The sequence below is a fragment of the Salmo salar genome, chromosome ssa13 (genome assembly GCF_905237065.1).
Source record: "Salmo salar chromosome ssa13, Ssal_v3.1, whole genome shotgun sequence".
Classification (NCBI taxonomy): Eukaryota; Metazoa; Chordata; class Actinopteri; order Salmoniformes; family Salmonidae; genus Salmo; species Salmo salar.
Genome location: NC_059454.1, coordinates 47,123,796 through 47,150,718, shown reverse-complemented (window position 1 = coordinate 47,150,718; position 26,923 = coordinate 47,123,796). Strand labels below are relative to the sequence as shown.

The following is a 26,923-nucleotide window of genomic DNA, read 5'->3' as shown; positions in this document are numbered from 1 at the left end:
GTCTGAGGATCTCATCTCGGTACCTAATGGCAGTCAGGCTACCTCTGGCGAGCACATGGAGGGCTGTGCGGCCCCCCAAAGAAATGCCACCCCACACCATGACTGACCCACCGCCAAACAGGTCATGCTGGAGGATGTTGCAGGCAGCAGAACGTTCTCCACGGCGTCTCCAGACTCTGTCACGTCTGTCACATGTGCTCAGTGTGAACCTGCTTTCATCTGTGAAGAGCACAGGGCGCCAGTGGCGAATTTGCCAATCTTGGTGTTCTCTGGCAAATGCCAAACGTCCTGCACGGTGTTGGGCTGTAAGCACAACCCCCACCTGTGGACGTCGGGCCCTCATACCACCCTCATGGAGTCTGTTTCTGACCGTTTGAGCAGACACATGCACATTCGTGGCCTGCTGGAGGTCATTTTGCAGGGCTCTGGCAGTGCTCCTCCTGCTCCTCCTTACACAAAGGCGGAGGTAGCGGTCCTTGCTGCTGGGTTGTTGCCCTTCTACGGACTCCTCCACGTCTCCCGATGTACTGGCCTGTCTCCTGGTAGCGCCTCCATGCTCTGGACACTACACTGACAGACACAGCAAACCTTCTTGCCACAGCTCGCATTGATGTGCCATCCTGGATGAGCTGCACTACCTGAGCCATTGTGTGGGTTGTAGACTCCGTCTCATGCTACCACTAGAGTGAAAGCACCGCCAGCATTCAAAAGTGACCAAAACATCAGCCAGGAAGCATAGGAACTGAGAAGTGGTCTGTGGTCACCACCTGCAGAACCACTGCTTCATTGGGGGTGTCTTGCTAATTGCCTATAATTTCCACCTGTTGTCTATTCCATTTGCACAACAGCATGTGAAATGTATTGTCAATCAGTGTTGCTTCCTAAGTGGACAGTTTGATTTCACAGAAGTGTGATTGACTTGGAGTTACATTGTGTTGTTTAAGTGTTCCCTTTATTTTTTTGAGCAGTGTATATATATATATCTCTTACAGTGGACACCTAGGCCTTTAGGCCTGTCTAGATGCATGCAATGCCCTGATGCATTAGTGCTCAAATCTCCGACAGCTGAACCGTGAGGTGGACAATTACTGTTTTAGGAAAGTAAAAACCAAGTAATTGGCTATAACGTTGTAATTTGTTTCACACCGTTTTTAAGGAAACGTAACTATGGATCATTTGGCCAATAGCCTATCGCTCGTTTATTGAGGTTTCTTTCACTCTGTCTTTCTACTCTCGGATCTGAACGGGTCTCTCGAATCCAAACCAGCACGGGTCCATTGAGGTTCGTATTTCCACGGGCCTTTTCGGAACGGGTCTGACTGTCCTCGGGTCCATTTGGAACAGTTCTCCTTTTATAAAAAATATTAATTTATGCATATCGGGTCAGGTGGGAACGCCATGCATCCATTTCTGAATGGGTCTAACTTTTTGGACCCATTCTACCCACAACCTCTATTCCAAACCAGGTATCAGAAGGTTTACTCTTCCCCCCATCCTCAAGCATCTTGCCAATCGCCCCTCTGATAGCTGAACAGTGGTGCACTCATCCAGTTAAAAGCTGTGAAGGGGATTGCCCACTGAGAATTTGGGAGCTAAACCTCCCTAATCCGCACAGGGGTGCAGGGAATCAAACAGTAAAATGTCAACCCTTTATGGGTGATTCAGTGGCTCAGGCTGCAGCCAAACGGTAGTTTCTCTATCTCCAGGGGAGCATCTTGGGCCCCGTTTCTCTCCCAAGAAATATTTTTTCCTCTTCCTCGCTCCTCTCTGTCAGCCATCCGAAGCAGGGAGGATGATGGGAAAGAGCCTCAGCTGTCGTCGTGTGCGCTCACAGGTATGTTGATGACATGCCAGCTGGTCGTTATTTCCACAAGAAAACTTGTGCTTTACTGCAAATTCTTGGCACATATAGAGCCCACATACACTAAAATACAAACACTTGACGATATCTGGTACAGTCAGTTTCAAAAACGGTTTATTACGGTAATGTGTAAAGTAAAATTTGTATACTTTAAAGTATAGCCATGGAGGCTATCCAAAGACAAACCTCGGTGAAAGACACAGTGAAGCAATACTGCACCAACCACAAAGAGGACACAACCCATACCCTAGTCTCTTGGCTTTGACAAGGAGAGAGAGAGGACAGTTGGTCTTTCCAACGCCTGTGGCGTTATTCATTATCTTTTGATATGGGCCTGACAACAGGAGTTGGACATCCCCTAGTATGATGTATGGAGGCCAGACAGAGCTCACCTGTGCACTGGCCAAAGTGTTCCACTCTGATGTGCTTGTCCCGCCTACAGGAAATGGTGCTCAGCTGGCACTGGTCAGCGTAGGTCACCCCATCAGAGCCACACACCTGCTCAGGATAAAAAATGGAAACAGGCTAGGATCACAACTTGTTAACTCTATGCCTGCTTACTACTGACCACTTTAGGCCGATCACAAGCTCAGCAGTTCCAGATAAAGTGTTCTGGATTCTGTGATGAACGTCTGACAGTATAGACTGATGGGTCATAGAGAAGATAATGTAAAGGCTCACCTTGGTCTTGTTCTTCTCGTCACAGTCGGGCGAGGGGCATTCACAGTGGGCTTGGCCATTGACCTCAACACAAGACGCGCCAAACTTGCAGTCCAGCTCATTACATGAGGTTGGGGCATCAGCACCTGGGATGGGAATGAAGGGGTTAAAATCAACTCATGGGTCAATGGACACCATCACTGTCCATCATATGAATGTGTATTCCTGGTCCAAATCATGATGCTGACATTAGCATGTGAGCTTGGTACTTTTAACTGCTCTGAACCCTAGTTGATAATCACCATAATCATTTATATGCATAGTACTACTTCCACATACAGGGAGGTCCAAAAGTAATGGGACTACTGTTGTTGTTTTGGCTCTGTACTTCAGCCCTTTGGATTTTAAGTGATACAATGACTATGAGGTTAAGGTGCAGACTGTCAGCTTTAATTTGAGGGTATTTTCATTAGCAATTACAGCACTTTTTGTACATAGTACCCCCATTTCAAAGGACCAAAAGTATTGGGGCAAATTCAGTTATATGTTTATTAAAGTAGTAAAAAAAGTATTTGGTCCAATATTCATAGCATGTAATGACTACATCAAGCTTGTGACTTTTTACACATTTGTTGGATGCAGTTTGTTTTGGTTGTGTTTCAGATTATTTTGTGCCCAATACAAATGAATTATGTATTGTGTCAATTGGAGTCACTTTTATTGTAAATAAGAATAGAATATGCTTCTACATTAATGTGGATCTACCATGATCACGAATAGTCCTGAATGAATCATCAATAATGATGAGTGAGAAAGTTGCATACGCACAAATGTCATACCCCCCCAAAAATGCTAACCTCCCCTGTGAAAAGTTAGCATGTCTTGGGGGTATGATATAAAATGCTAACCTCTCCTGTGAAAAGTTAGCATGTCTTGGGGGTATGATATAAAATGCTAACCTCCCGTGTGAAAAGTTAGCATGTCTTGGGGGTATGATATTTCTGTCTGTAACTTTCTCACTCATCCTTATTCACACAGTCATTGTATCGTTTCAAATCCAGTGCTGGAGTACAGAGCCAAAACAACAAAACATTTGTCACTGTCCCAATACTCTTGGAGTTCACTGTATAGAAACATGAGTAGGTTATGCAGATTAAATATTGTTATGCTTTCCATACGCGATTATATTAATAATGAATCTTTAGTATAAAGTAAATATGTGGACTCTTTTCAAGACAATAAAAAAAGGATTTGATCTCATTCTGTCATGTTTTTTGGGTCAGGCGCCTACACAGCACTGATCACTGGTACTTTGACCAAGGAACCGGTTTGAAGCAACCACTGGTTTGCCTCAGCAGTAACAACAGGGGCTTGTGCTAAGAATCATTGCCATGAGCCCCTGAGGCATCAAGTGTGGGCTCTCCTCTCTGCGCTGACCTTACCGTGGTGCAGAGAGCCTCCTCTCGGCTTTCATGTGCTGCACCCCCCCCCCACCCCACTTTGTGCTGGGACTATTGACTTCATTAAGCACTTGACTTCCTGTCAATAGCTGCCGGTGGGTCTTAACGAGACAGTGCCCAGATAACACAGCGGGAGCTTACCTTCCCTCTCATCAACTGGAGTTGTGTGTATTCATTAGGTTAGATTGCCATTCATCCAGACATTAGAATGGAGGGCTAAATTAATGGATACTGGATACATTTCCCAAATATTGTATTAAGTACACCCATCTAGTACCAAGTCGGACTCCCCTTTGATTTCAGAACAGCCTGAATTATTTGGGGGAAGGATTCTACAAAGTGTGGCATTCAAACATTGCTCATTTCATATCAAGAGACCTAACGTGTGCCAGGAAAACATTCCTCACACCATTGTAACCACCAGCCTGTACATCAGGCAGGATGGAGCCATGGACTCATGCTGCTTTCACCAAATTCTGACTCTGCCATCAGCATGACAAAACAGGAACTGGGATTCGTCGGACCAGGCAATGTTTTTTCACTCCTAAATTGTCCAGTGTTGGCGATCTTGTCACGGCTGTTTGAAGGAGCGGACCAAAATGCAGCGTGTTCGTAGTTCCACATATTTATTAAACGTGAAACTAAATGCAATACACTTAAATACTTGAATATACAAAAACAAAAAACCGTGACGCAGAGAGGAAAACACACTACTCAAAAGATAACCCACAAACAACAATGAGAAAAAACCCTACTTAAATATGATCTCTAATCAGAGGCAATGAGGATCAGCTGCCTCCAATTAGAGATCAACCCCAAACAATCCCAACATAGAAATAGAAAACTAGAACAAAACATAGAAATAGAAAACATAGAACAACCCAAAACACCCCCTGTCACGCCCTGCCCTATTCTACTATAGAAAATTGCATCATACTAGGGTCAGGACGTGACAGATCTTGTGCCCACTGGAGCCGCTTCTTCTTCTTTTTAGCTGATAGGAGTGGAACCCTCTGCTGCATTATAGCCCATCCGTGACAAGGACCGACGAGTTGTGCGTTCCGAGATGGTGCAGTACAACAGTGGTGTGCAGAACAGCGTTATTTGCCAGTTTGTGACCTGCCTGTTAGCTTGTACGATTCTTGCCATTCTTCTTCTACCTCTCTCATCAACGAGCTGTTTTCACCCACAGGACTGCCGCTGACTGGATGTTTTTTTGTTTGTCCTACCATTTTCTGTAAACCCTAGACACTGGGGCCTCCCGAGTGGCACAGTGGTATAAGGCACTGCATCGCAGTGCTAGCTGTGCCACTAGAGATTCTGGTTCGAGTCCAGGATCTGCCGCAGCCAGCCGCGACCGGGAGACCCAAGGGGCAGCGCACAATTGGCCCAGCGTCGTCCGGGTTAGGGGAGGGTTTGGCGGGCAGGGATGTTCTTGTCCCATCGCGCACTAGCGACTCCTGTGGCAGGCCGGGCGCAATGCACGCTGACACGGTTGCCAGGTGTATGGTGTTTCCTCTGACACATTGGTGCGGCTGGCTTCCTTAAGCGGGCATTGTGTCAAGAAGCAGTGCAGCTTGGCTGGGTTGTGTTTCGGAGGACGCATGGCTCTCGACCTTCGCCTCTCCTGAGTCTGTACGGGAGTTGCAGCGATGGGACAAGACTGTAACTACCAACTGGTTCCCATGAAATTGGGGAGAAAAAAGGATAAAAAAAATAAAACCCTAGACACTGTCGTGCGTGAAAAACCCAGGAGGACGGACGTTTCTGAGGTACTGGAACCGGCGCACCTGACTCAATGTTTGTAGGAGAAAACCATTTTTGTGAATGGGGTTGTGTACTTAATAAAGTGAGTATTAGTGGTTAACATGATATTTCCCATTCTGATTTGTTTTTCCTTCAAATAACAGAATGAAAAATTACAGCTACAACAGTAGCCATTGTTGTCAAAGACTCCAGCCACCCTAGTCATAGACTGTTCTCTCTGCTACTGCACGGCAAGCGGTACCGGAGCGCCAAGTCCAGGTCCAAGAGGCTTCTAAACAGCTTCTACCCCCAAGCCATAACATTCAGACTCCTGAACATCTAATCAAATGGCTACCAAGACTATTTGCATTGCCTCCCCCCTCCCTATTTTACTCCGCTGCTACTCTCTGTTGTCATCATCTATGCATAGTCACTTTAATAACTCTACCTTCATGTACATATTACCTCAATTACCTCGACTAACCCGTGCCCCCGCACATTGACTCTGTACCGGTACCCCCCTGTATATAGTCTCACTATTGTTATTTTACTGCTGCTTTTGAATTACTTGTTCATTTTATTTATTCATTTGTAAAAAAAATTTTTACTGCATTGTTGGTTAGGGGCTCGTAAGTAAGCATTTCACTGTAAGGTCTACACCTGTTGTATTCGGCGCATGTGACTAATACAATACAATTTGAATTGATTTTTATTGTACTGCAGCCGCTTCAGTTTCTGCTACTTCTTAATGCTGATAAAACAGGTGGCTTAGAGAAAAAGCCATTGAGTTCATGATTTCAATTCTGCAAGCCGCTCCCTGGATGGAAAAGGAGTTACAGGGACGCGACAAGAGCCAAGGGGTTGCCATGCTCTGTCGGTGGCACGGTGAGTTAGCAGGTGGCGCACGTCAGTCAGCAGGGGCTCCCCGTACCTGTGTCGCAGCCGCTTCTGCCCATCTTACTGCCATCGGGGCACACATTGCATTTCATGCCCTTCACTCCAGTCTTGCAGGAGCACAGACCTGACATCTGCTCGCAGTCGTCCCTCACCGAGCCCACTGCGTCGCAGTTACACGCTGGAACACCGAGGGAGAGAAAGAAAGAGAGGAAGGGAGATATAAATAGGGAGAAGGAGGGAATGGAGGAAGAGAGACAGGGAGAGAGATGGAAACAAAAGGGTAAGTGGTACTTAATGACATACAGTGAATAACAATCCACCTGTTCACCACAATGCAATATAAAGAATATTGATTATCCAGCTTAAATCTTTCAATAAAACACTTCAAGATTTTCTATTGGGCTTTTCAGTTCGGAACTAGACTTAATCTATGTCATAGAAACCAGCCCCTCACACACACAAACTCAGGCCGCCTCAGAAGGGACCCCTAGGTTGATGTAAATCTTAGCGCCTCGGTGTCGGGGACTGGAGTCAGGGATAGTTCAGGCAGAGGCCAGCCAGAGTCCTGAGGCAAGAGGGTAGATGGGCCAATAAGATCACAGAGCGCCTCCAGGCCCCAAGGAACAACATCAACCCCATCAAACCCCATCATGTTCCTGGAATCAATGTTTTCCCCCCTGCTGAACTCTGTACTGATGTGTGTACTGTTCGCTTGTCCGTGGGTAAACCTCACAGGTCAGGCTACAGCGGAGACGGATAAAAGCTCCTGCTGTGGACTAAATAGCTCAGCGGGTCTTCTACTGTATTGCCAAGAACTCTTTTCACAAGTAGGATAGTATTCAAAAAGGATTATGGACACACAGCCACACAAAGGAATTGAGTCAATGTCAAGTGCAATTGTGTGACAGCTTTGACAAAACTCTGATTCTTGTGTCTCTGTGTTTTTCTTTCAAGAGGTTATATTATGTAAATCTAGTCATTTTTCTTCCTATGACATCCTTGGCTGCAACAATAAGCATTCATTTTTCAACTTAATCTCTTTACAGCCAAGTGCTACACTTAACTAATATAACATATAATATATGCCATTAAGAAGCAGCTTTTATCCAAAGCGTCTTACAGAAGGGCATGCACACATTTATGTATTGCTGGCCGCAGCGGGAGCCAATGATCCTTGAATTACAAGCGCCATAGTCTTGTAACTGTACGACACAGGAACATTGCTTCATTTGAGCTGGATCCTGCCGGAAGAGGATCCGGCACCTCACTGTTTTGGATTGTTTCATTACGGATCCTATTTGGCCAGATCCGGTTCCTTTCGTAGCTTGAAAAATAATTGTAACTTTTTGCAATGTAAACATTTTGATAAAAGCGTTCAAAGTTATTTTGAGTTTCCTCAATATTCTAAGAGTTGATTCCGGCTTATGGTTTGCGCAACACTGCAACCAACACTGAACCAAAATATACTGCTCAAAAAAATTAAGGGAACACATCCTAGATCTGAATGAAATAAATAATCTTATTAAATACTTTTTTCTTTACATAGTTGAATGTGCTGACAACAAAATCACACAAAAATAATCAATGGAAATCCAATTTATCAACCCATGGAGGTCTGGATTTGGAGTCACACTCAAAATTAAAGTGGAAAACCACACTACAGGCTGATCCAACTTTGATGTAATGTCCTTAAAACAAGTCAAAATGAGGCTCAGTAGTGTGTGTGGCCTCCACGTGCCTGTATGACTTCCCTACAACGCCTGGGCATGCTCCTGATGAGGTGGCGGATGGTCTCCTGAGGGATCTCCTCCCAGACCTGGACTAAAGCATCCGCCAACTCCTGGACAGTCTGTGGTGCAACGCCACGTTGGTGGATGGAGCGAGACATGATGTCCCAGATGTGCTCAATTGGATTCAGGTCTGGGGAACGGGCAGGCCAGTCCATAGCATCAATGCCTTCCTCTTGCAGGAACTGCTGACACACTCCAGCCACATGAGGTCTAGCATTGTCTTGCATTAGGAGGAACCCAGGGCCAACCGCACCAGCATATGGTCTCACAAGGGGTCTGAGGATCTCATCTCGGTGCCTAATGGCAGTCAGGCTACCTCTGGCGAGCACATGGAGGGCTGTGCGGCCCCCCAAAGAAATGCCACCCCACACCATGACTGACCCACCGCCAAACAGGTCATGCTGGAGGATGTTGCAGGCAGCAGAACGTTCTCCACGGCGTCTCCAGACTCTGTCACGTCTGTCACATGTGCTCAGTGTGAACCTGCTTTCATCTGTGAAGAGCACAGGGCGCCAGTGGCAAATTTGCCAATCTTGGTGTTCTCTGGCAAATGCCAAACGTCCTGCACGGTGTTGGGCTGTAAGCACAACCCCCACCTGTGGATGTCGGGCCCTCATACCACCCTCATGGAGTCTGTTTCTGACCGTTTGAGCAGACACATGCACATTTGTGGCCTGCTGGAGGTCATTTTGCAGGGCTCTGGCAGTGCTCCTCCTGCTCCTCCTTGCACAAAGGCGGAGGTAGCGGTCCTGCTGCTGGGTTGTTGCCCTCCTACGGCCTCCTCCACGTCTCCTGATGTACTGGCCTGTCTCCTGGTAGCGCCTCCATGCTCTGGACACTACGCTGACAGACACAGCAAACCTTCTTGCCACAGCTCGCATTGATGTGCCATCCTGGATGAGCTGCACTACCTGAGCCACTTGTGTGGGTTGTAGACTCCGTCTCATGCTACCGCTAGAGTGAAATCACCGCCAGCATTCAAAAGTGACCAAAACATCAGCCAGGAAGCATAGGAACTGAGAAGTGGTCTGTGGTCCCCACCTGCAGAACCACTCCTTTATTGGGGGTGTCTTGCTAATTGCCTATAATTTCCACCTGTTGTCTATTCCATTTGCACAACAGCATGTGAAATGTATTGTCAATCAGTGTTGCTTCCTAAGTGGACAGTTTGATTTCACAGAAGTGTGATTGACTTGGAGTTACATTGTGTTGTTTAAGTGTTCCCTTTATTTTTTTGAGCAGTGTATAAACGCAACATGGAACAATTTCAAAACATTTACTGAAGTGGCTTCCCGAGTGGACCACTGCATCGCAGTACTAGCTTTGCCACTAGAGATTCTGGGTTCGAGTCCAGGCTCTGTCGCAGCCGGCCACGACCGGGAGACCCATAGGGCGGCGCACAATTGGCCCAGTGTCGTCCGGGTTAGGGGAGGGTTTGGCCGGCAGGGATGTTCTTGTCTCATCACGCACTAGCGACTCCTGTGGCGTGCTGGGCGCAGTGCACGCTGACACGGTCGCCAGGTGTATGGTGTTTCCTCCAACACATTGGTGCGACTGGCTTCCGGGTTAAGTGGGCATGCGTCAAGAAGCAGTGCGACTTGGTTGGGTTGTGTTTCGGAGGACGCACGGCCTCTCAATCTTAGGCTCTCCTGAGTCCGTACGGGAGTTGCAGCGATGGGACAAGACTGTAAATACCAATTGGATACCATGAAATTGGGGAGAGAATCTGTTAAAAATATATATATATTTTTACTTACAGTTCATATAAGGAAATCAGTCAATTTAAATAAATTCATTAGGCCCTAACCTATGGGTTTCACATGACTGGAAATACAGATATGCATCTGTTGGTCACATATACAGTCAATCAATCAAATGTGTTTATAAAGCCCTTCTGACATCAGCTGATGTCACAAAGTGCTGCACAGAAACCCAGCCTAAAACCCCAAACAGCAAGCAATGCAGGTGTAGAAGCACGGTGGCTAGGAAAAACTCCCTAGAAAGGCGGAACCAAGGAAGAAACCTAGAGAGGAACCAGGCTATGAGGAGTGGCCAGTCCTCTTCTGGCTGTGCCGGGTGGAGATTATCACAGAACATGGCCAAGATGTTCAAATGTTCATAGATGACCAGCAGGGTCAAATAATAATAATCACAGTGGTTGTAGAGGGTGCAACAGGTCAGCACCTCAGGACTAAATGTCAGTTGGCTTTTCATAGCCGATCATTCAGAGTATCTCTACCACTCCTGCTGTCTCTAGAGAGTTGAAAACAGCAGGTCTGGGACAAGGTAGCATGTCCGGTAAACAGCTCAGGGTTCCATAGCCGTAGGCAGAACCGTTGAAACTGGAGCAGCAGTACGACCAGGTGGACTGGGGACAGCAAGGAGTCATCAGGCCAGGTAGTCCTGAGGCATGGTCCTAGGGCTCAGGTCCTCCCAGAGAGAGACAAAAAAAAGAGAGAAAAAGAGAGAGAGAGTTAGAGAGAGCATACTTAAATTCACACAGGACACCAGATAAGACAGGAGAAATATTCCAGATATAACAGACTGACCATAGCCCCCCGTGCCTTTGGAAAGTATTCAGACCCATGACTTTTTCCACATTTTGTTAGGTTACATCCTTATCCTAAAATTGATTAAATCGTTTTTTTCCCTCATCAATCTACACACATAATGACAAAGCAAAATCAGGTTGACATTTTTGCTAATTTATTAAAAATAAAAACTGAAATATCACATTTACATAAGCATTCAGACCCTTTACTCAGTACTTTGATGACGTACCTTTGGCAGCGGTTACAGCATAGAGTCTTCTTGGGTATCACGCTACAAGCTTGGCACACCTGTATTTGGGGAGTTTCTCCCATTCTTCTCTGCAGATCCTCTCAAGCTTTTTCAGGTTGGATTGGGGAGAGTCACTGCACAGCTATTTTCAGGTCATTCCAGAGATGTTCGATCGGGTTCAAGTCCGGGCTCTAGCTGGGCCACTCAAGGACATTCAGCCACTCCTGCATTGTCTTGGCTGTGTGCTTAGGGTCTCGTTGTCCTGTTGGAAGATTAACCTTCACCCCAGTCTGAGGTCCTGAGCGCTCTGGAGCAGGTTTTCATCAAGGATCTCTCTGTACTTTGTTCCGTTCATCTTTCCCTCGATCCTGACTAGTCTCCCAGTCCCTGCCGCTGAAAAACATCCCCACAGCATGATGCTGCCAACACAATGCTTCACTGTAGGGATGATGCCAAGTTTCCTCCAGACGTGACGCTTGACATTCAGGCCAAAAGGTTCAATCTTGGTTTCATCAGACCAGAGAATCTTGTTTCTCATCGTCTGAGAGTCTTTAGGTGCCTTTTGGCAAACTCCAAGCGGGCTGTCATGTGCCTTTTACTGAGGAGTGGCTTTCGTCTGGTCACACTACCATAAAGGCCTGATTGGTGGAGTGCTACAGAGACGGTTGTCTTTCTAGATGGTTCTCCCAACTCCACAGAGGAACTCTGGAGCTCTGTCAGAGTGACCATCGGGTTCTTGGTCAACTCCCTGACCAAGCCCTTCTCACCCGATTGCTCAGTTTGGCCGAGCGGCCAGCTCTAGGAAGTGTCTTGGTGGTACCAAACTTCTTCAATTTAAGAATGATGGAGGCCACTGTGTTCTTGGGAACCTTGAATGCTGCAGACATTTTTTGGTACCCTTCCCCAGATATGTGCCTCGACACAATCCTGTGTCGGAGCTCTGCGGAAAATTCCTTCGACCTCATGGCTTGGTTTGTGCTCTGACATGCACTGTCAACTGTTGGACCTAATATAGACAGGTGTGTGCCTTTCTAAATCATGTCCAATCAATTGAATTTACCACATGTGGACTCCAATGAAGTTGTAGAAACATCTCAAGGATGATCAATGAAAACAGGATGCACCTGAGCTCAATTTCAAGTCTTATAGCAAAGGGTCCGAATACTTATGTAAATAAGGTATTTCTGTTTTTTTATTTGTAATACATTTTCCAACATTTCTAAAAAACGGTTCATTTGTCATTACGGGGTATTGTGTGTAGATTGCTGAGGATATTTACATTATTTAATCCATTTTAGAAAAAGGCTGTAATGTAACAAAATGTGAAAAAAGTGAAGGGGTCTGAATACTTTCTGAATGCACCATACCTTAAAAAAAAGGTAGGGGTGTGGATCAGAAAACCAGTCAGTATCTGGTGTGACCACCATTTGCCTCATGCAGCATGACACATCTCCTTTGCATAGATTTGATCAGGCTGTTGATTGTGGCCTGTGGAATGTTGTCCCACCTCTTCAATGGCTGTGTGAAGTTGCTGGATATTGACATGAACTGGAACATGCTGTCATACATGTCGATCCAGAGCATCCCAAAAATGCTCAATGGGTGACATGTCTGGGGAGTATGAAGGCCAGGGAAGAACTGGGACATTTTCAGTTTCCAGGAATTGTGTACAGATTCTTGCAACATGGGCCCGTGCATTATCATGCTGAAAGACGAGATGATGGCGGCTGTCACGTCCTGACCCTTGTAAGAGGTCATTTTCCACAGTAGAATGGTCAGGGCATGACAGGTGGGTGTTTTGGGGTGGTTTTGGTTTTCTGTTTCTATGTGGGGTGTTCTAGATTTCTATTTCTATGTTTTTGTTTTCTATGTTTTGGCCAGGTATGGTTTCCAATCAGAGGCAGCTGTCTATCGTTGTCTCTGATTGGAAGCCATAAATAGGCAGCCTGTTTTTCATGTGTGGGTGTGGGTAGTTGTTTTCCGTTTAGTCAAGTGTACCTTACGGAACTGTTGTCGGTCGTTTGTTGTTTTGTTTAAGTGTTTTTCATTAAAGAAAAGAATGAGCACTATACACGCTGCGCCTTGGTCTCCTTTAGACGACCCACGTTACAGCGGCGGATGAATGGCATGACAATGGGCCTCAGATTCTCGTCATGGTATCTCTGTGCATTCAAATAGTTTTTGTTGTCCGCAGCTTTTGCCTGCCCATACCATAACCCCACCATGTGGCACTCTGTACACAACGTTGACACAACGTTGACCGCTCCCCCACACAACACCATACACGCCGTCTGCCATCTGCATGGAACAGTTGAAACCAGGATTCACCCGTGAGAAGCACACTACTCCAGAGTGCCAGTTGTCATCAAAGGTGAGCATTTGCCCACTAAAGTCGGTTACGACGTCGAATTGCAGTCAGGTCATGACCCTGGTGAGGACAACGAGCACGCAGATTAGCTTCCCTGAGATGGTTTCTGACAGTTTGGTTGTTTCTTCGGTTGTGCAAACCCACAGTTTCACCAACTGTCTGGGTGGCTGTGTAATGATCATGCGGTTTAATCAGCTTCTGATATGCCATACCAGTCAGGTTGATGGATTATCTTGGCAAATAAGAATTCTCACTAAGAGGGATATGCACAAATTAGAGAAATAAGGTTTTTGTGCATGTGGAACATTTCTGGGATAATTTATTTCAGCTCATGAAACAACATGGGACCAACACTTTACATGTTTGGATTATAGTTTTGCTCAGTGTATGTTTGAGACCAACGCGTGGCTGTGTGAGAAGTGCGCCTGTATCTCTCACAGAACTACAATGAGATTCACTTTATATGATCTCTCTCCCTCTCTCTGCTCTGATAGACATGAGCCTGCAACTCTCATCTCTCCAGCGTTGCACTTCATAATTTATTTCCTGATAGAATCATAACTGAGGGAAGGGTGCTGGAGGTGCCGCAGCACCCCTGATGCATTGAAATACATTTGCCAAAGTTATAGAATTACTACTATCTGTTCAGAAACAAATAAAACAAACAAATACAAAAAACAAATCATTCAGAATAACACCATGAGAAGGCCTATAACTTATCAATAACTTCTGAAAAGAAATAGCTGTGGATTTTGTGTAGCCCAATAACAAAGCATAGCCGACAGTTGGGAACACGCAGCAAATCTGTCAGTGAACAGTATGCAGACAAAACAGGCCTTTTTTTCAAATACAATCGCAGGAAAACATAGGTTGGAAAGCAAATGGCTCCTGCTGAGAAGAGAACACTATGCTGTAGGCTACCAAAATATTAGATCAACGTCCAAATAGTGTTTTACAAAGTAAAACAAGAGACAGATAGGCTTCTGGCATGAACGCATCGGTCATCACCGGCCCGTGCCCTGCGCATCATTGGGCGAGTCAGGGAAACTGGAAAGCATTTTTAGAAAAATAATTTCCTCCTCATATTGTAACCTACAATATGTGTTTCACCACACACCTAGGCTATTGATGGTTTCAAGACAAGGTCGTTTATATTGATATTGATCATTTGTGCAGTATTAAAGATTCTGCCAAGTCTCCAGTCATGTAAAATGGTGCAGAGTTGCATGAAATGCGTTTATAAAAAGCAACATTTTTCCCAGACCCTAGGTTACTAAAACTGTACCCCATGTGTGCAACTTCTGTAAGCGCCTATACTCTACTGCTCTATACCACTATGCAAATGCGATGCTATGCATGTAATGCTTTATTATAAAGATACATCAGAGCTACCCAGGTCACCCTCCTCTCGTGCTCACTTTTTGTTCCAGCACCTCCCGATTTACAAATGAAGCAGTGCACAGGACCAAAACTCTTCTGTTCCCTACATCAGGACAGTTAATGTGAAGAAAACAGAAAGCAGCGAAGTAGGAGGAGGTCTCTTACGTGTGCAGCCGCTCAAGTTCTCTGTGACGATGCCGCGGAAGTTCCAGAAGCCTGGATCGCAGCGGTCACACTTCTGTCCCCCGACGCCGGGCTTGCAGGAGCACTGGCCGCTGTCCGGGTCACATGTCCCCTTGTAGGAGCCATACGGGTTACACTGGCACGTACCTGGGGACAGAATAAGGATAGGACTGAATGGATGATTTCATTAATGAGATAATTTTACACAGCTACAACATCAAAACAACAACTCTCCAGTCTGAGTCAATGCCAGAGGGGGATCAGATGGACCACTAAAGGACGGTTTCCCAGAAACTGATTAAGCTTAGTCCGGGATTCAATTCCATATCTCAACTGAAAGCAGTAGAGGCTGCTGAAGGGAGGACGGCTCATAATAATGGCTGGAATGGAGTTTAATGGCTGCAATGGTGTGAATGGTATCAAACACGTGTTTGATTCCATTCCATCCGCTCCAGCCATTATTATGACCCGTCCTCCCCTCAGCAGCACTGACTGAAAGAGCTTTTAGTCCAGTACTAGACTTGAATCTGTGTCCTGGAAACCGGCCCTATACGTAGACCTTCAGATATCACTTTATATGCAGGTTTTCCTTTCCAGCAAATGTATGCTAGGCTGTTTGTGATGGATATAATACAAGTGGTCATAGGTGAGAGGTCAAATGTCAGGTAAGAGGTTGGCACACTTACTGGTGCATCCAGCGAGTCCCACACCAAGGGCCGCCGTCTTGTTGTCGCGGCAACAGCCGTAGACTGACTGAATACAGCGTTGTGGCGCTGTAAGCTCCGGCGGAGAGGTGGCGGAAATCGCTGATGAGATGGGAACGAGGATGGAACAAAAGAGGGAGAGAAGAAAAGATAAAACAAACTTTTTAGAGTGACAGTGAAGGCTCTTTTAAAAGGAATTAGAAGACACAATCTCTGAACAACATGCAACTTCTAGCAAACAATGAGGTTCACCTCGAGGGCCAGAGGTGAAAAGCTGGCATCCGGCTTCTAGATAACAACTCTACTTTCCCAATCCTGACAACGGCTCAAAATCAGGGAGAAATTATGCCATTACCTGAAAACAAACAATGGTGTGCCTAGTGGAACAGCTGACATTTGCCACATCCTAGGAGGCCTAATTCTCTTCATTTGTTCTCCTGTGAAATTGCAGCATGCGACACAACATCTCCACAAGCTTTCAGAAGCAGAAAACAACAAGTCTGCGGCTGAATGTGATGGACTGGGCCAATCTGTGAGCGTATGTATGTAGTTGTTTTGTCTGTGCGTGTGCCAAATTCCAAGCCGACGTGACAGCTCGAAAAGAAAACCGCATACAACACACCCTAAACAAATATGTTACCCAACAGAGACTTGTGTATAAGGGAAACGAGAGAGCGAGATGGAAGGATGGAGGGAAAAGAGGGAGGCAGGGGGGTGGTTCAACGGCCAAGGCAATATATTATCTTATCGCTCAAACTCTCTCCAGGCCTTGGATCAAAATGGCCTCCACTCTTTACTTCTTTCTTCCTCTCTTGTGTTTCTCATTTGGAGTTTGGAGACTGCAGATACCGGCCCATAAATCACACTCTTACTGGTGTGGATATGAGCCGAAGCCTAATGGTGATGACTTGCTCTTTCTTTTTTCAGTGCTTTCCCACTCCAGTGATGGGCTTTGGACACAGTTCATTAACTTGCCACTTTTCAGTGCTCCTGCTACTATCTGTACTGAGCCTATTAGGGCAAGGGAGAACTTTTAATTTCATATGTTCTTCAACCCTTCAAGGGTTTTCCTCTTCAGTGGCCATTGTCTGGCATAATGCAGTTCTCTCTGATGTGAGAGTATTACTCTCTCTATCTCAAGGTCTGCTGCTGCCGAGGCTCTGTACAGGTAGCCTTTGTATGTCTCCTAAGAGAGAATTGAGTGCCTCTGCACGTTGCAACGGTATATAGCACAGGATCTTTTTAGACCTCATGAAGACTGGAATCACTGACCTGGTTATCTGATAGAAAATGCAAAATAGGACAGCTTGAAAGTTCTTCAGAGACAGCTGTCATAGATCAAAGAACTCCCAGAGAACAACACATACGTTGTTTATAAACAACATAGGACAACAAGATCGTGTTGAGGTCAATCCCTGTTTGTTTTGTCTAGTTAGTGAAAGCCATCAGGACCTTTCTTGAGTGAGTTTGAAGGCTTGGAGGTCAAACCGTGGTCAAAGACAAGTTCCTCCATGTATAGCTAATGAATAAGGGCCCAATGTGATTCCCATTGATCTGAGCTTTTTGGGAGAAGAAGAGGACCCAGAGCTCTCACACCAATAGCACTCCACAAGAAAAGGGATTGATTATCCGCAGATGGTGGAGAAGCGTGACAGGAAGCGCCCAAAAAGCCAGCTTAGGAGGGACAACTCTACAGGGATGCGAGTGTGAAATCCGAGCGTATCGCTCTCTTCTCTCCCTTTCGTTTGCTCCCTCCCTCTTTTTTAGGACAGCAAGGAATCAAACAGGCTGCAGTGATCATACAGAATATTTTATGTGCCTTTGGCTTCACTCTGGCCTACTACAGAAGCGTCTCTATACTGCCTCTTCAGTTAAAGCTTGTGGTTTGCACTGCCAAGGCAGAGACTCGAGCATTACTAGTGTTCCCTACTGAACTGCCTAGCACCTGTGGTGGATGTCTCTAGAGAAATAGGAGCTTCTTCATGTTGAGCCATATGGAGCCACATTGAATCTGGGAAATTAAGCACTCACCAGCCAGCTTTGACACTGTGTTGGATATGTTACCACCAAAGTGCTATTCAGAAAAAACAACAGAATTTCTGGGCGTTGCTTTATGACAAAGTAGTACGCTGTATGAATCCTCTGTACGAGATGGGTTATTACTCTGGCTGATCTTAGATCATTTATGGTGGGATGTCCAGACAGCTCACCAGTGCAGGGTCCCTGATTCTGGATTAGCAGATGCCCTTGCCTTTCGCAACTGGCCTTCTTCATCTCACACTCGTTGCTGTAGGTCTTCCCATCTGAGCCACACACCTGAGGAGAATTGTAGTCATATGCATATGAATGCTGGAACATAGCAGCGTGTGATAGCAATTTAATTTCAAAGGACTTTATGTACATAGTTCATTTTCAAACCATGCGACAAGTTCAATCTCAATATGAAAATTAAATTCCACTAATATTAACTGAATGTAAATGTCAGATGTCATGCATTCATTACCTAGGAATTACATAGGCTTGTGTGAAATGAAAACCACCACTATTTAAGTAAAACCCACGTAGAGGGTTGTTGTTGGGAAGGCTAAGTTAGGGAGGTTAAGGCTTACCAGGTTGCGAGGCACGCGATTGCAGTCGAAGTCACAGACACAGCGGTCATCCTCTGTGTCCTCGTCCCACGAGCCTCCAAACGTACGACACCTATCCTGTTCGCAGCTCTCAACACCTGAGGCCGACCCTCCTGAACCACACTCTGCAAAGACAACACACAGAGAAAAAACTGAAGTGGTTATTAACAGCCCAGCACAGATACACATTTTAAGAAACCCTAACCTTTTGATACATCAGTAAAAATGCCTTCCATCTTTGTCTTCCCCACCCAAAAAGTTATTGGCAGAGTGTTTATATATTCAGAGCACTCCACCTTTTGATATTGGAATTTTCTTCACGTTGGCACTGAGATTGAACCAAAGGCGCTGCTGGAAGTACAAGATAATGACCAACCATGGAGAGGACCAGCAATTGACAAAATAAATTAGGCACAACATTGCTGCGCCACCAGTGAGGCATCCTTTACATTTCAATTAAAGCTGAAGATAGAGGGAGGAGGAAAATATTATCACTTGCATCCCTGCGAGGGGGAATCAATGGAAGAGCCTGTTTCATGGACACAGATTTCCTGATATGAGGAAGCCACTAATTGCACAGTGTTCTGTAAGATCCAATTATCAATCCACTCCAGTAGTGCTGAACGGTTAGTGCTTTTTGAGGTCCGTTTCGGTTCGATTATAAAAAAGTATCATTTTTTTTCTTCTTTTCATTTCAATATTTTTTTTTACATTAAATGCACTATGCATTATGTGGGTTGAATGCTGTAACAACACAGAATAAAACAATGAATACAAGTCCCATGATGGTCGTGACTGCCCATGACTGCTGATCATTTATTAACCATCATTTATTCACATTACTTTAATAAAATATTTTAGTTATTGTGTATATTACATTTGTTTTATGTGATGACTTTATTTCATTCCAAGTCATCATTTCAGCCCAACAGAGCTGCTGCCTACGCTGTCTGACAAAATCACTATTTTAGAAGTTTTTCTAAATAAACATGGCATACTTTTATGACTACTGAATACAAACTATTAATCACTTAGCTCATGTATTTTCAGGTAGAGATACCTCAAAGAAACTGCTCTATGTATCCCCTCTTGTTCTTGCATATGATCTGCATATGATCTGATTTATCTCTAGAGAAACTGCAGTGCAATGTGCGCATTGAGGTCACCGAATAAAACAGAACGAAATGGAATTCAAATAATTGAACCCATGGCTGTCACGCCCTGACCTGAGAGAGCCTTTTTTTATGTCTCTATTTAGGTTTGGTCAGGGTGTGATTTGGGTGGGCATTCTATGTCCTTTTTTCTATGCTTTGTATTTCTTTGTTTTGGCCTGGTATGGCTCTCAATCAGGGACAGCTGTACATCGTTGTCGCTGATTGGGAGTCATACTTAGGCAGCCTGTTTTCCTTTGGGGTTTGTGGGTAGTTAATTTCTGTTTAGTGTTTTGTTATACCTGACAGAACTGTTTGGCTGTCATTTTCTTGTTTTGTTCAAAGTGTCTCGATTAAAATTAAATATGAGCACTCAACGCGCTGGGCCTTGGTCTACTTCTTCAGACAGCCGTTACAGAACTATCCACCACCAACGGACCAAGCAGCGTGGTATGGAGGAGCAGAGGGTTCAGGACTCCTGGACTTGGGAGGAGATACTGTTACAATGGCGGTCAATAAGTTGTTTAAAAACCGAAAAATTCACGTTTTCTCCAGACTTCAGAGAAAAGTAATTCAGATACTTTTTGTATTGTAAACTTTTAATTTACTTTAAAACAGTCAATTGGATCAAAGAGGCCTTTTCAAAGAGCTATCCTTGAAATGTTTATGAAAATGGTTCTTCAGAGAGCAGTAACAAGGACAAACGACCATCTGGAATTATTTCCGAAGATCGGAGACTTAGAAAGCTGAAAAAATATTGGAATAGAGATTCCATAGAAATATAATATACAGCGTCTTCAGAAAGTATTCACACCCCTTGACTTTTTCCACATTTTGATGTGTTACAGCCTGAATTTCAAATTGATTCAATTGAGATTTTGTGTCACTGGCCTTCAGTGGAATTATGTTTTTTCAAATTAATTAAACATGAGTCATTAAGTATTCAACCCTTTTGTTATGGCAAGCCTAAATAAGTTCAGGAATAGAAATGTGCTTATCAAGTCACATAATAAATTGCAGGGATTCACTCTGTGTGCAATAATAGTGTTCAACATGATTTTTGAATGACTGCCTCATCTCTGTACTCCACAGATTTGTATTATTATTCTTTTTTTTAAATGTAACCTTTATTTAACTAGGCAAGTCCGTTAAGAACAAATTCTTATTTACAATGATGGCCTACCCCGGCCAAACCTGGACGACGCTAGGACAATTGTGCGCTGCCCTATGGGACTCCCAATCACAGCCAGATGTGATACAGCCTGGATTCGAACTGGGGACTGTATTGATGTCTCTTGCACTGAGATGTAGTGCCTTAGACCGCTCCGCCACTCAGGAGCCTGACTGGTGCAGTGAATTTCAAACACAGATTCAACCATAAAGACCAGGGAGGTTTTCCACTGCCTCGCAAAGAAGGGCACCTGTTGGTAGATGGGTATAAAAAAAGGAGACATTGAATAGCCCTTTGAGCATGGTGAAGTTATAATTACACTTTGGATGGTTTATCAATTCACCCAGTCACTACAAAGACACAGGCGTCCTTCCTAACTCAGTTGCCGGAGAGGAAGGAAACTGCTCAGGGATTTCACCATGAGGCAAATGGTGACTTTGGCTGTGATAGGAGAAAACTGAGGATGGATCAACAACATTGTTGATACTCCACAATAATGACCTAATTGACAGAGTGTAAAGAAGGAAACCTGTACAGAATAAAACATATTCCAAAATATGCATCCTGTTTTTAACAAGGCACTAAAGTAATACTGCAAAACATGTGGCAAAACAATTCAATGCAAAGTGTTATGTTTGGGGCAAATCCAATACAGTTCATCCCTGGAGAATTATTTTGATATTCTGACAGTTGACACCAGCCACACTTACAAGACTCCTGTTGGAAATGAAGGAATGGGGGAGAGAGAGCAAGAGAGAGAAAGGGAGAAAAACCAAGATAGAGAGAGAGAGAGAGCAAGCGGGCGATACTCCACAAGCAGACAGAGGAAGATGTTACAAGAATGGGGAAAAATCTATTGATCTATGATGCAAGTTATCCTTTTCATATCCTCCAGACCAGTTATAATGCAATGTTGTACAACACTTAAAACCAGAAGTAAAGTACTAGGAAGCCCAGATGCTTCTTTTGACCGTCTGACTCACTCCCATCTGTATTGACGGGGTGCTGTAGCAAGGCCCCCACTGGCACTAATGGGTAAATCAATAGTGTAGTTGTGGAAGTGCCAATTAGCATAACCCATCTTCTTAAGTGGATTATGGGGCAGGTCACTCTGTAGCGAGCGGTGCAGGGACTAGAGGAGCAGCAGTCCGTTTCCTCAGCCTGATATGGGTCATCAGCAATGGACTCTGACAGGCTCGAGAGGTCGATAGAATGGAAGGGGATTCACTTCATTAGGATTCGCTATCATTGTGACTGTGTTGATTATGATGAATGGAGATGATAAAAAGGATTGTAAAATGGATTTGGTACCACTATATAACAGGCCATTTTGTGAGTCTTCTAAAGCTTAATGCGATATTGCATTGCAAAATGTCTGTCAGCACCATACGATGAGCCCACACGCCATCTGATCCGGGACAGTGATAGGCCATAATGACGGGTTCCCATGCAAATGCATGAGTCAACTGACCCCAGAGCAGCTGTTAAATAAACAAGGCCCCGGCCTGCCTGGCCACCTGAGTCCATTTATGCAAACTCGCCATGAGAAGGGAAATGTGGGAGTGCGCCGAGAGAGCCTTCACAACCCGATTAATATTCTGCTCATGCACCCCTAACTCAAGGAATATAAAAATATAAAAATAAAACCTAAGAAATGTAATAAATAATAGTGAAGAGAGGGAGGGAGTTAAACGAAGGAGGGGGGCAGTAATTGGCTGTTGTCTTTGATGTGGCTGCCACCTGCACTGCCTATGAACCTTTTAATTAGCTGGGAAGATGTCTGCATCAGCTATTCTACCCAGCAATCGTGTCTGCCTGCTCCTTTTACTCAATCATGTCATAACCAGCATCCATTTAGCCAAGGGATCTCCATTAAGATGAGCAAATACAGTACAGTGGAGAGAGGAGAAAATAAAATAAAAAACTTTTTTTGCTCTATTTTAAAGAAGAGCTGGGAATAAAAACTGTAGCAGCAATAGAGGAAGTAATGTGTGATTTACTAATAGGATGAGGTGATGACTAGAGGGAAGAAGTAGACAGGATATAAGGGTGGATTATGGGAGGGTAAAGTAGAGAAAGGAGTGTGACCTTCTGAAGAACATGGCCTGAGTCACCTCAGTACTATCAATATCAGAGCCAGGAAACACTCCTGTTTGTAAAAAAACACTGCACCAATATCATGACCCGTGTGAATGTCAACATGACCATTTTTCATCTGTCACAAGTCCCCTTTGTGTGTGTGTGTGTTTGCACGTCTCCATACTAGGGCTGGGAATTGCCAGGGACCTCACAATACAATATTATCATGATACTTAGGTGCCGATACGATATGTATTGCAATTCTCACAATTCTACATGTATTGCGATTCGATACTGTGATTTGTTCCAAACATGTTGCTCACCATGTCTGCTGCAGAGGGACAAGAGAGCCATGAGAAAACGAGTTTTGAACAGTCATGGAAATAAAAGTGCTGGAAAATTGTCAAATCAAATCAAATGTTATTTGTCACATGTGCCGAATACAACAGGTGTAGACCTTACAGTGAAATGCTTACTTACAAGCCCTTAAAACTTCTTTGGGATAGGGGGCGGTATTTTGACGTCCGGATGAAAAGCGTGCCCAAAGTAAACTGCCTGTTACTCAGGCCCAGAAGCTATGATATGCATATAATTTGGTAGATTTGGATAGAAAACACTCTAAAGTTTCTAAAACTGTTAAAATGATGTCTGTGAGTATAACAGAACTGAAATGACAGGTGAAACCCTGAGGACAAAACATAAAAAATAAAAAACAATTCAGCATACCACTGATTTCAATGCCTGGCACTTTTATAATAGGGCGAAATTGTCCCCGATTGCAGTTCATAGGGCTTCCACTAGATGTCAACAGTCTTTAGAAAGAGTTTCTGGCTGGTTTTTGTAAAAATGGGGGAGAAGTTGTAGTTTTTCTAGTGGCACCCATTTTGGCTGTAGTGTTTCCAAGCGCATGGCCGAGAGAGCACGTTTGTTTTGTTTATCTCCGTTAAAGACAATAACGATTCTCTGTCTTAAATTATATTGTTTATTTGCGTATTAGGGTACCTAAGGATTGATTATAAACGTTGATTGACTTGTTTGGATAAGTTTATTGGTAACGTTTGGGATTCATTTTGTATGCATTTTAAAGGAAGGAAACTGAGTGGATTATTGACTGAAGCGCGCCAACTAAACTGAGTTTTTATGGATATAAAGAAGGAATTTATCGAACAAAAGGATCCTTTGTAATGTAACTGGGACATTTTGGAGTGTCAACAGAAGAAGATCTTCAAAGATAAGGCAAATATTATATCGCTATTTCTGTTTGTTTCGTGTTGCAACTCCCTAATTGAAAATGATTTGTTATGCATTTGTGTGCTGGACGCTGTCCTCAGATAATCACATGGTTTGCTTTCGCCGTAAAGCCTTTTTGAAATCTGACACCTTGGCTGGATTAACAACAAGTTAAGTTGTATTTTGATGTATTGCACTTGTGATTTCATGAAAGTTTAATATTTATAGTATTTAATATTTATAGTAATTTCACCGGCCGTTGGCCAGAGGAGCAGAGAAGTTTTAACCAACAATGCAGTTTTAAGAAATATACCCCCCCCAGAAATAAAGTAACAAATAATTAACGAGAAGCAGTAAAATAACAATAGCGAGGCTATATACAGGGGGTACCGGAACAGAGTCAATGTGCGGGGGCACCGGTTAGTCGAGGTAATTGAGGTAATATTTACATGTGGGTAGAGTTATTGAAGTGACTCATGCATAGATAATAACAGAGTAGCAGCAGCGTAAAGGGGGGCCTCCCGAGAGGCGCTGTGGTCTAAGGCACTGCATCGCAGCTATGCCACTAGAGATCCTGGTTCGAGTCCAGGCTCTGTCGCAGCTGGCCGTGACCGGGTAAACCATGGGGCGGTGCACAATTGGCCTAGCGTCGTCTGGGTTAGGAGAGGGTTTGGCCGGCAGGGATGTTCTTGTCCCATCACGCACTAGAGACTCCTGTGGCAGGCTGGGCGCAATGCATGCTGACACGGTCACCAGGTGTACGGTGTTTCCTCTGAAACATTGGTGCGGCTGGCTTCCGGGTTAAGCGGGCGTTGTGTCAAGAAGCAGTGCAGCTTGGCTTGGTTGTGTTTCGGAGGATGCATGGCTCTCGACCTTCGCCTCTCCCAAGTCCGTACGGGAGTTGCAGCGATGAGACAAGACTGTAACTACCAACTGGATACCAAGAAATTGGGGAGAAAAATTATTAATAAAAGTAATATCCCGATATGTGACCAGTGGTGTAAAGTACCTTAAGTAAAAATACTTGAAAGTACTACTTAAGTATTTTTGGGGGGTATCTGTACTTAACTTTACTATTTATATTTTTGACAAATTTTACTTTTATTTCACTACATTCCTATGATGTACTTTTTACTCCATACATTTTCCCTGACACCCAAAAGTAATGTTTTTGAATGCTTAGCAGGACAGGAAAATAGTCTAATTCAAACAATTAGCAAGAGAACATCCCTGGTCATCCCCACTGTCTCTGATCTAGCGGACTCCCTAACCCCATGCTTCATTTGTATATTATGTCTGAGTGTTGGAACGTGCCCCTTGCTATCCGTAAATAAAAAAACAAAAATAAAATGGTGCCGTCTGGTTTGCTTAATATAAGGAGCTTTAAATGATTTATACTTTTACTTTTGATACTTACAGTTGAAGTTTGAAGTTTACATACACCTTAGCCAAATACATTTAAACTCAGTTTTTCACAATTCCTGACATTTAATCCTAGTAAAAATTCCCTGTCTTAGGTCAGTTAGGATCACCACTTTATTTTAAGAATGTGAAATGTCAGAATAATAGTAGAGAGAATGATTTATATTAGCTTTTATTTCCTTCATCACATTCTCAGTGGGTCAGAAGTTTACATACACTCAATTAGTATTTGGTAGCATTGCCTTTAAATTGTTTAACTTGGGTCAAATGTTTCAGGTAGCCTTCCACAAGCTTCCCACAATAAGTTGGGTGAATTTTGGCCCATTCCTCCTGACAGAGCTGGTGTAACTGAGTCAGGTTTCTAGACCTCCTGGCTCTCACACGCATTTTCAGTTCTGCCCACAAATTTTCTATAGGATTGAGGTAAGGGTTTTGTGATGGCCACTCCAATACCTTGACTTTGTTGTCCTTGAGCCATTTTGCCACAACTTTGGAAGTATGCTTGAGGTCATTGTCCATTTGGAAGACCCATTTGTGACCAAGCTTTCACTTCCTGACTGATGTCTTGAGATGTTGCTTCAATATATCCACATAATTTTCCTTCATCATGTAGCCATCTATTTTATGAAGAGCACCAGTCCCTCCTGCAGCAAAGCACCCCCACAACATGATGCTGCCACCCTCGTGCTTCAAGGTTGGAATGGTGTTCTTCGGCTTGCAAGCATCCCCCTTTTTCCTCCAAACATAACGATGGTCATTATGGCCAAACTGTTCTATTTTTGTTTCATCAGACCAGATGAATGGTGGTTTTGGGATGGTGGTTTTGGAGCAGTGGCTTCTTCCTTGCTGAGCGGCCTTTCAGGTTATGTCGATATAGGACTCGTTTTACTGTGGATATAGATACTTTTGTACCTGTTTCCTCTAGCATCTTCACAAGGTCCTTTGCTGTTGTTCTGGGATTGATTTGCACTTTTCGCACCAAAGTACATTCCATTCTAGGAGACAGAACGTGTCTCCTTCCTGAGAGGTATGACGGCTGCGTGGTCCCATCGTGTTTATTCTTGCGTACTATTGTTTGTACAGATGAACGTGCACCTTCAGGCATTTGGAAATTGCTCCCAAGGATGAACCAGACAATTTTTTTCTGAGGTATTTGGCTGATTTCTTTTCATTTTCCCATGATGTCAAGCAAAGAGGCACTGAGTTTGAAGGTAGGCCTTGAAATACATCCACAGGTACACCTCTAATTAAATCAAATGATGTCAATTAGCCTATCAGAAGCTTCTAAAGCCATGACATCATTTTCTGGAATTTACCAAGCTGTTTAAATGCACAGCCAACTTAGTGTATGTAAACTTCTGACCCACTGGAATTGTGATACAGTGAATTATAAGTGAAATAATCTGTCTGTAA

At 44.2% G+C, this 26,923-nt stretch overlaps 1 protein-coding gene across 1 annotated transcript in view; it reads right to left on the bottom strand.

The window, feature by feature from the left end:
- Positions 1–26,923, bottom strand: part of LOC106566949 (agrin) — a 408,999-nt gene that overhangs the window by 79,947 nt on the left and 302,129 nt on the right. Inside the window, exons 11-17 of the mRNA XM_045692759.1 lie at positions 18,440–18,582; positions 18,041–18,146; positions 15,813–15,932; positions 15,109–15,273; positions 6,659–6,802; positions 2,543–2,667; positions 2,254–2,359 (exon numbers count right to left, since the gene is read on the bottom strand). Of these exons, the coding sequence (XP_045548715.1) occupies positions 2,254–2,359; positions 2,543–2,667; positions 6,659–6,802; positions 15,109–15,273; positions 15,813–15,932; positions 18,041–18,146; positions 18,440–18,582 (909 nt within the window). The remainder of the gene's footprint in view (positions 1–2,253; positions 2,360–2,542; positions 2,668–6,658; positions 6,803–15,108; positions 15,274–15,812; positions 15,933–18,040; positions 18,147–18,439; positions 18,583–26,923) is intronic.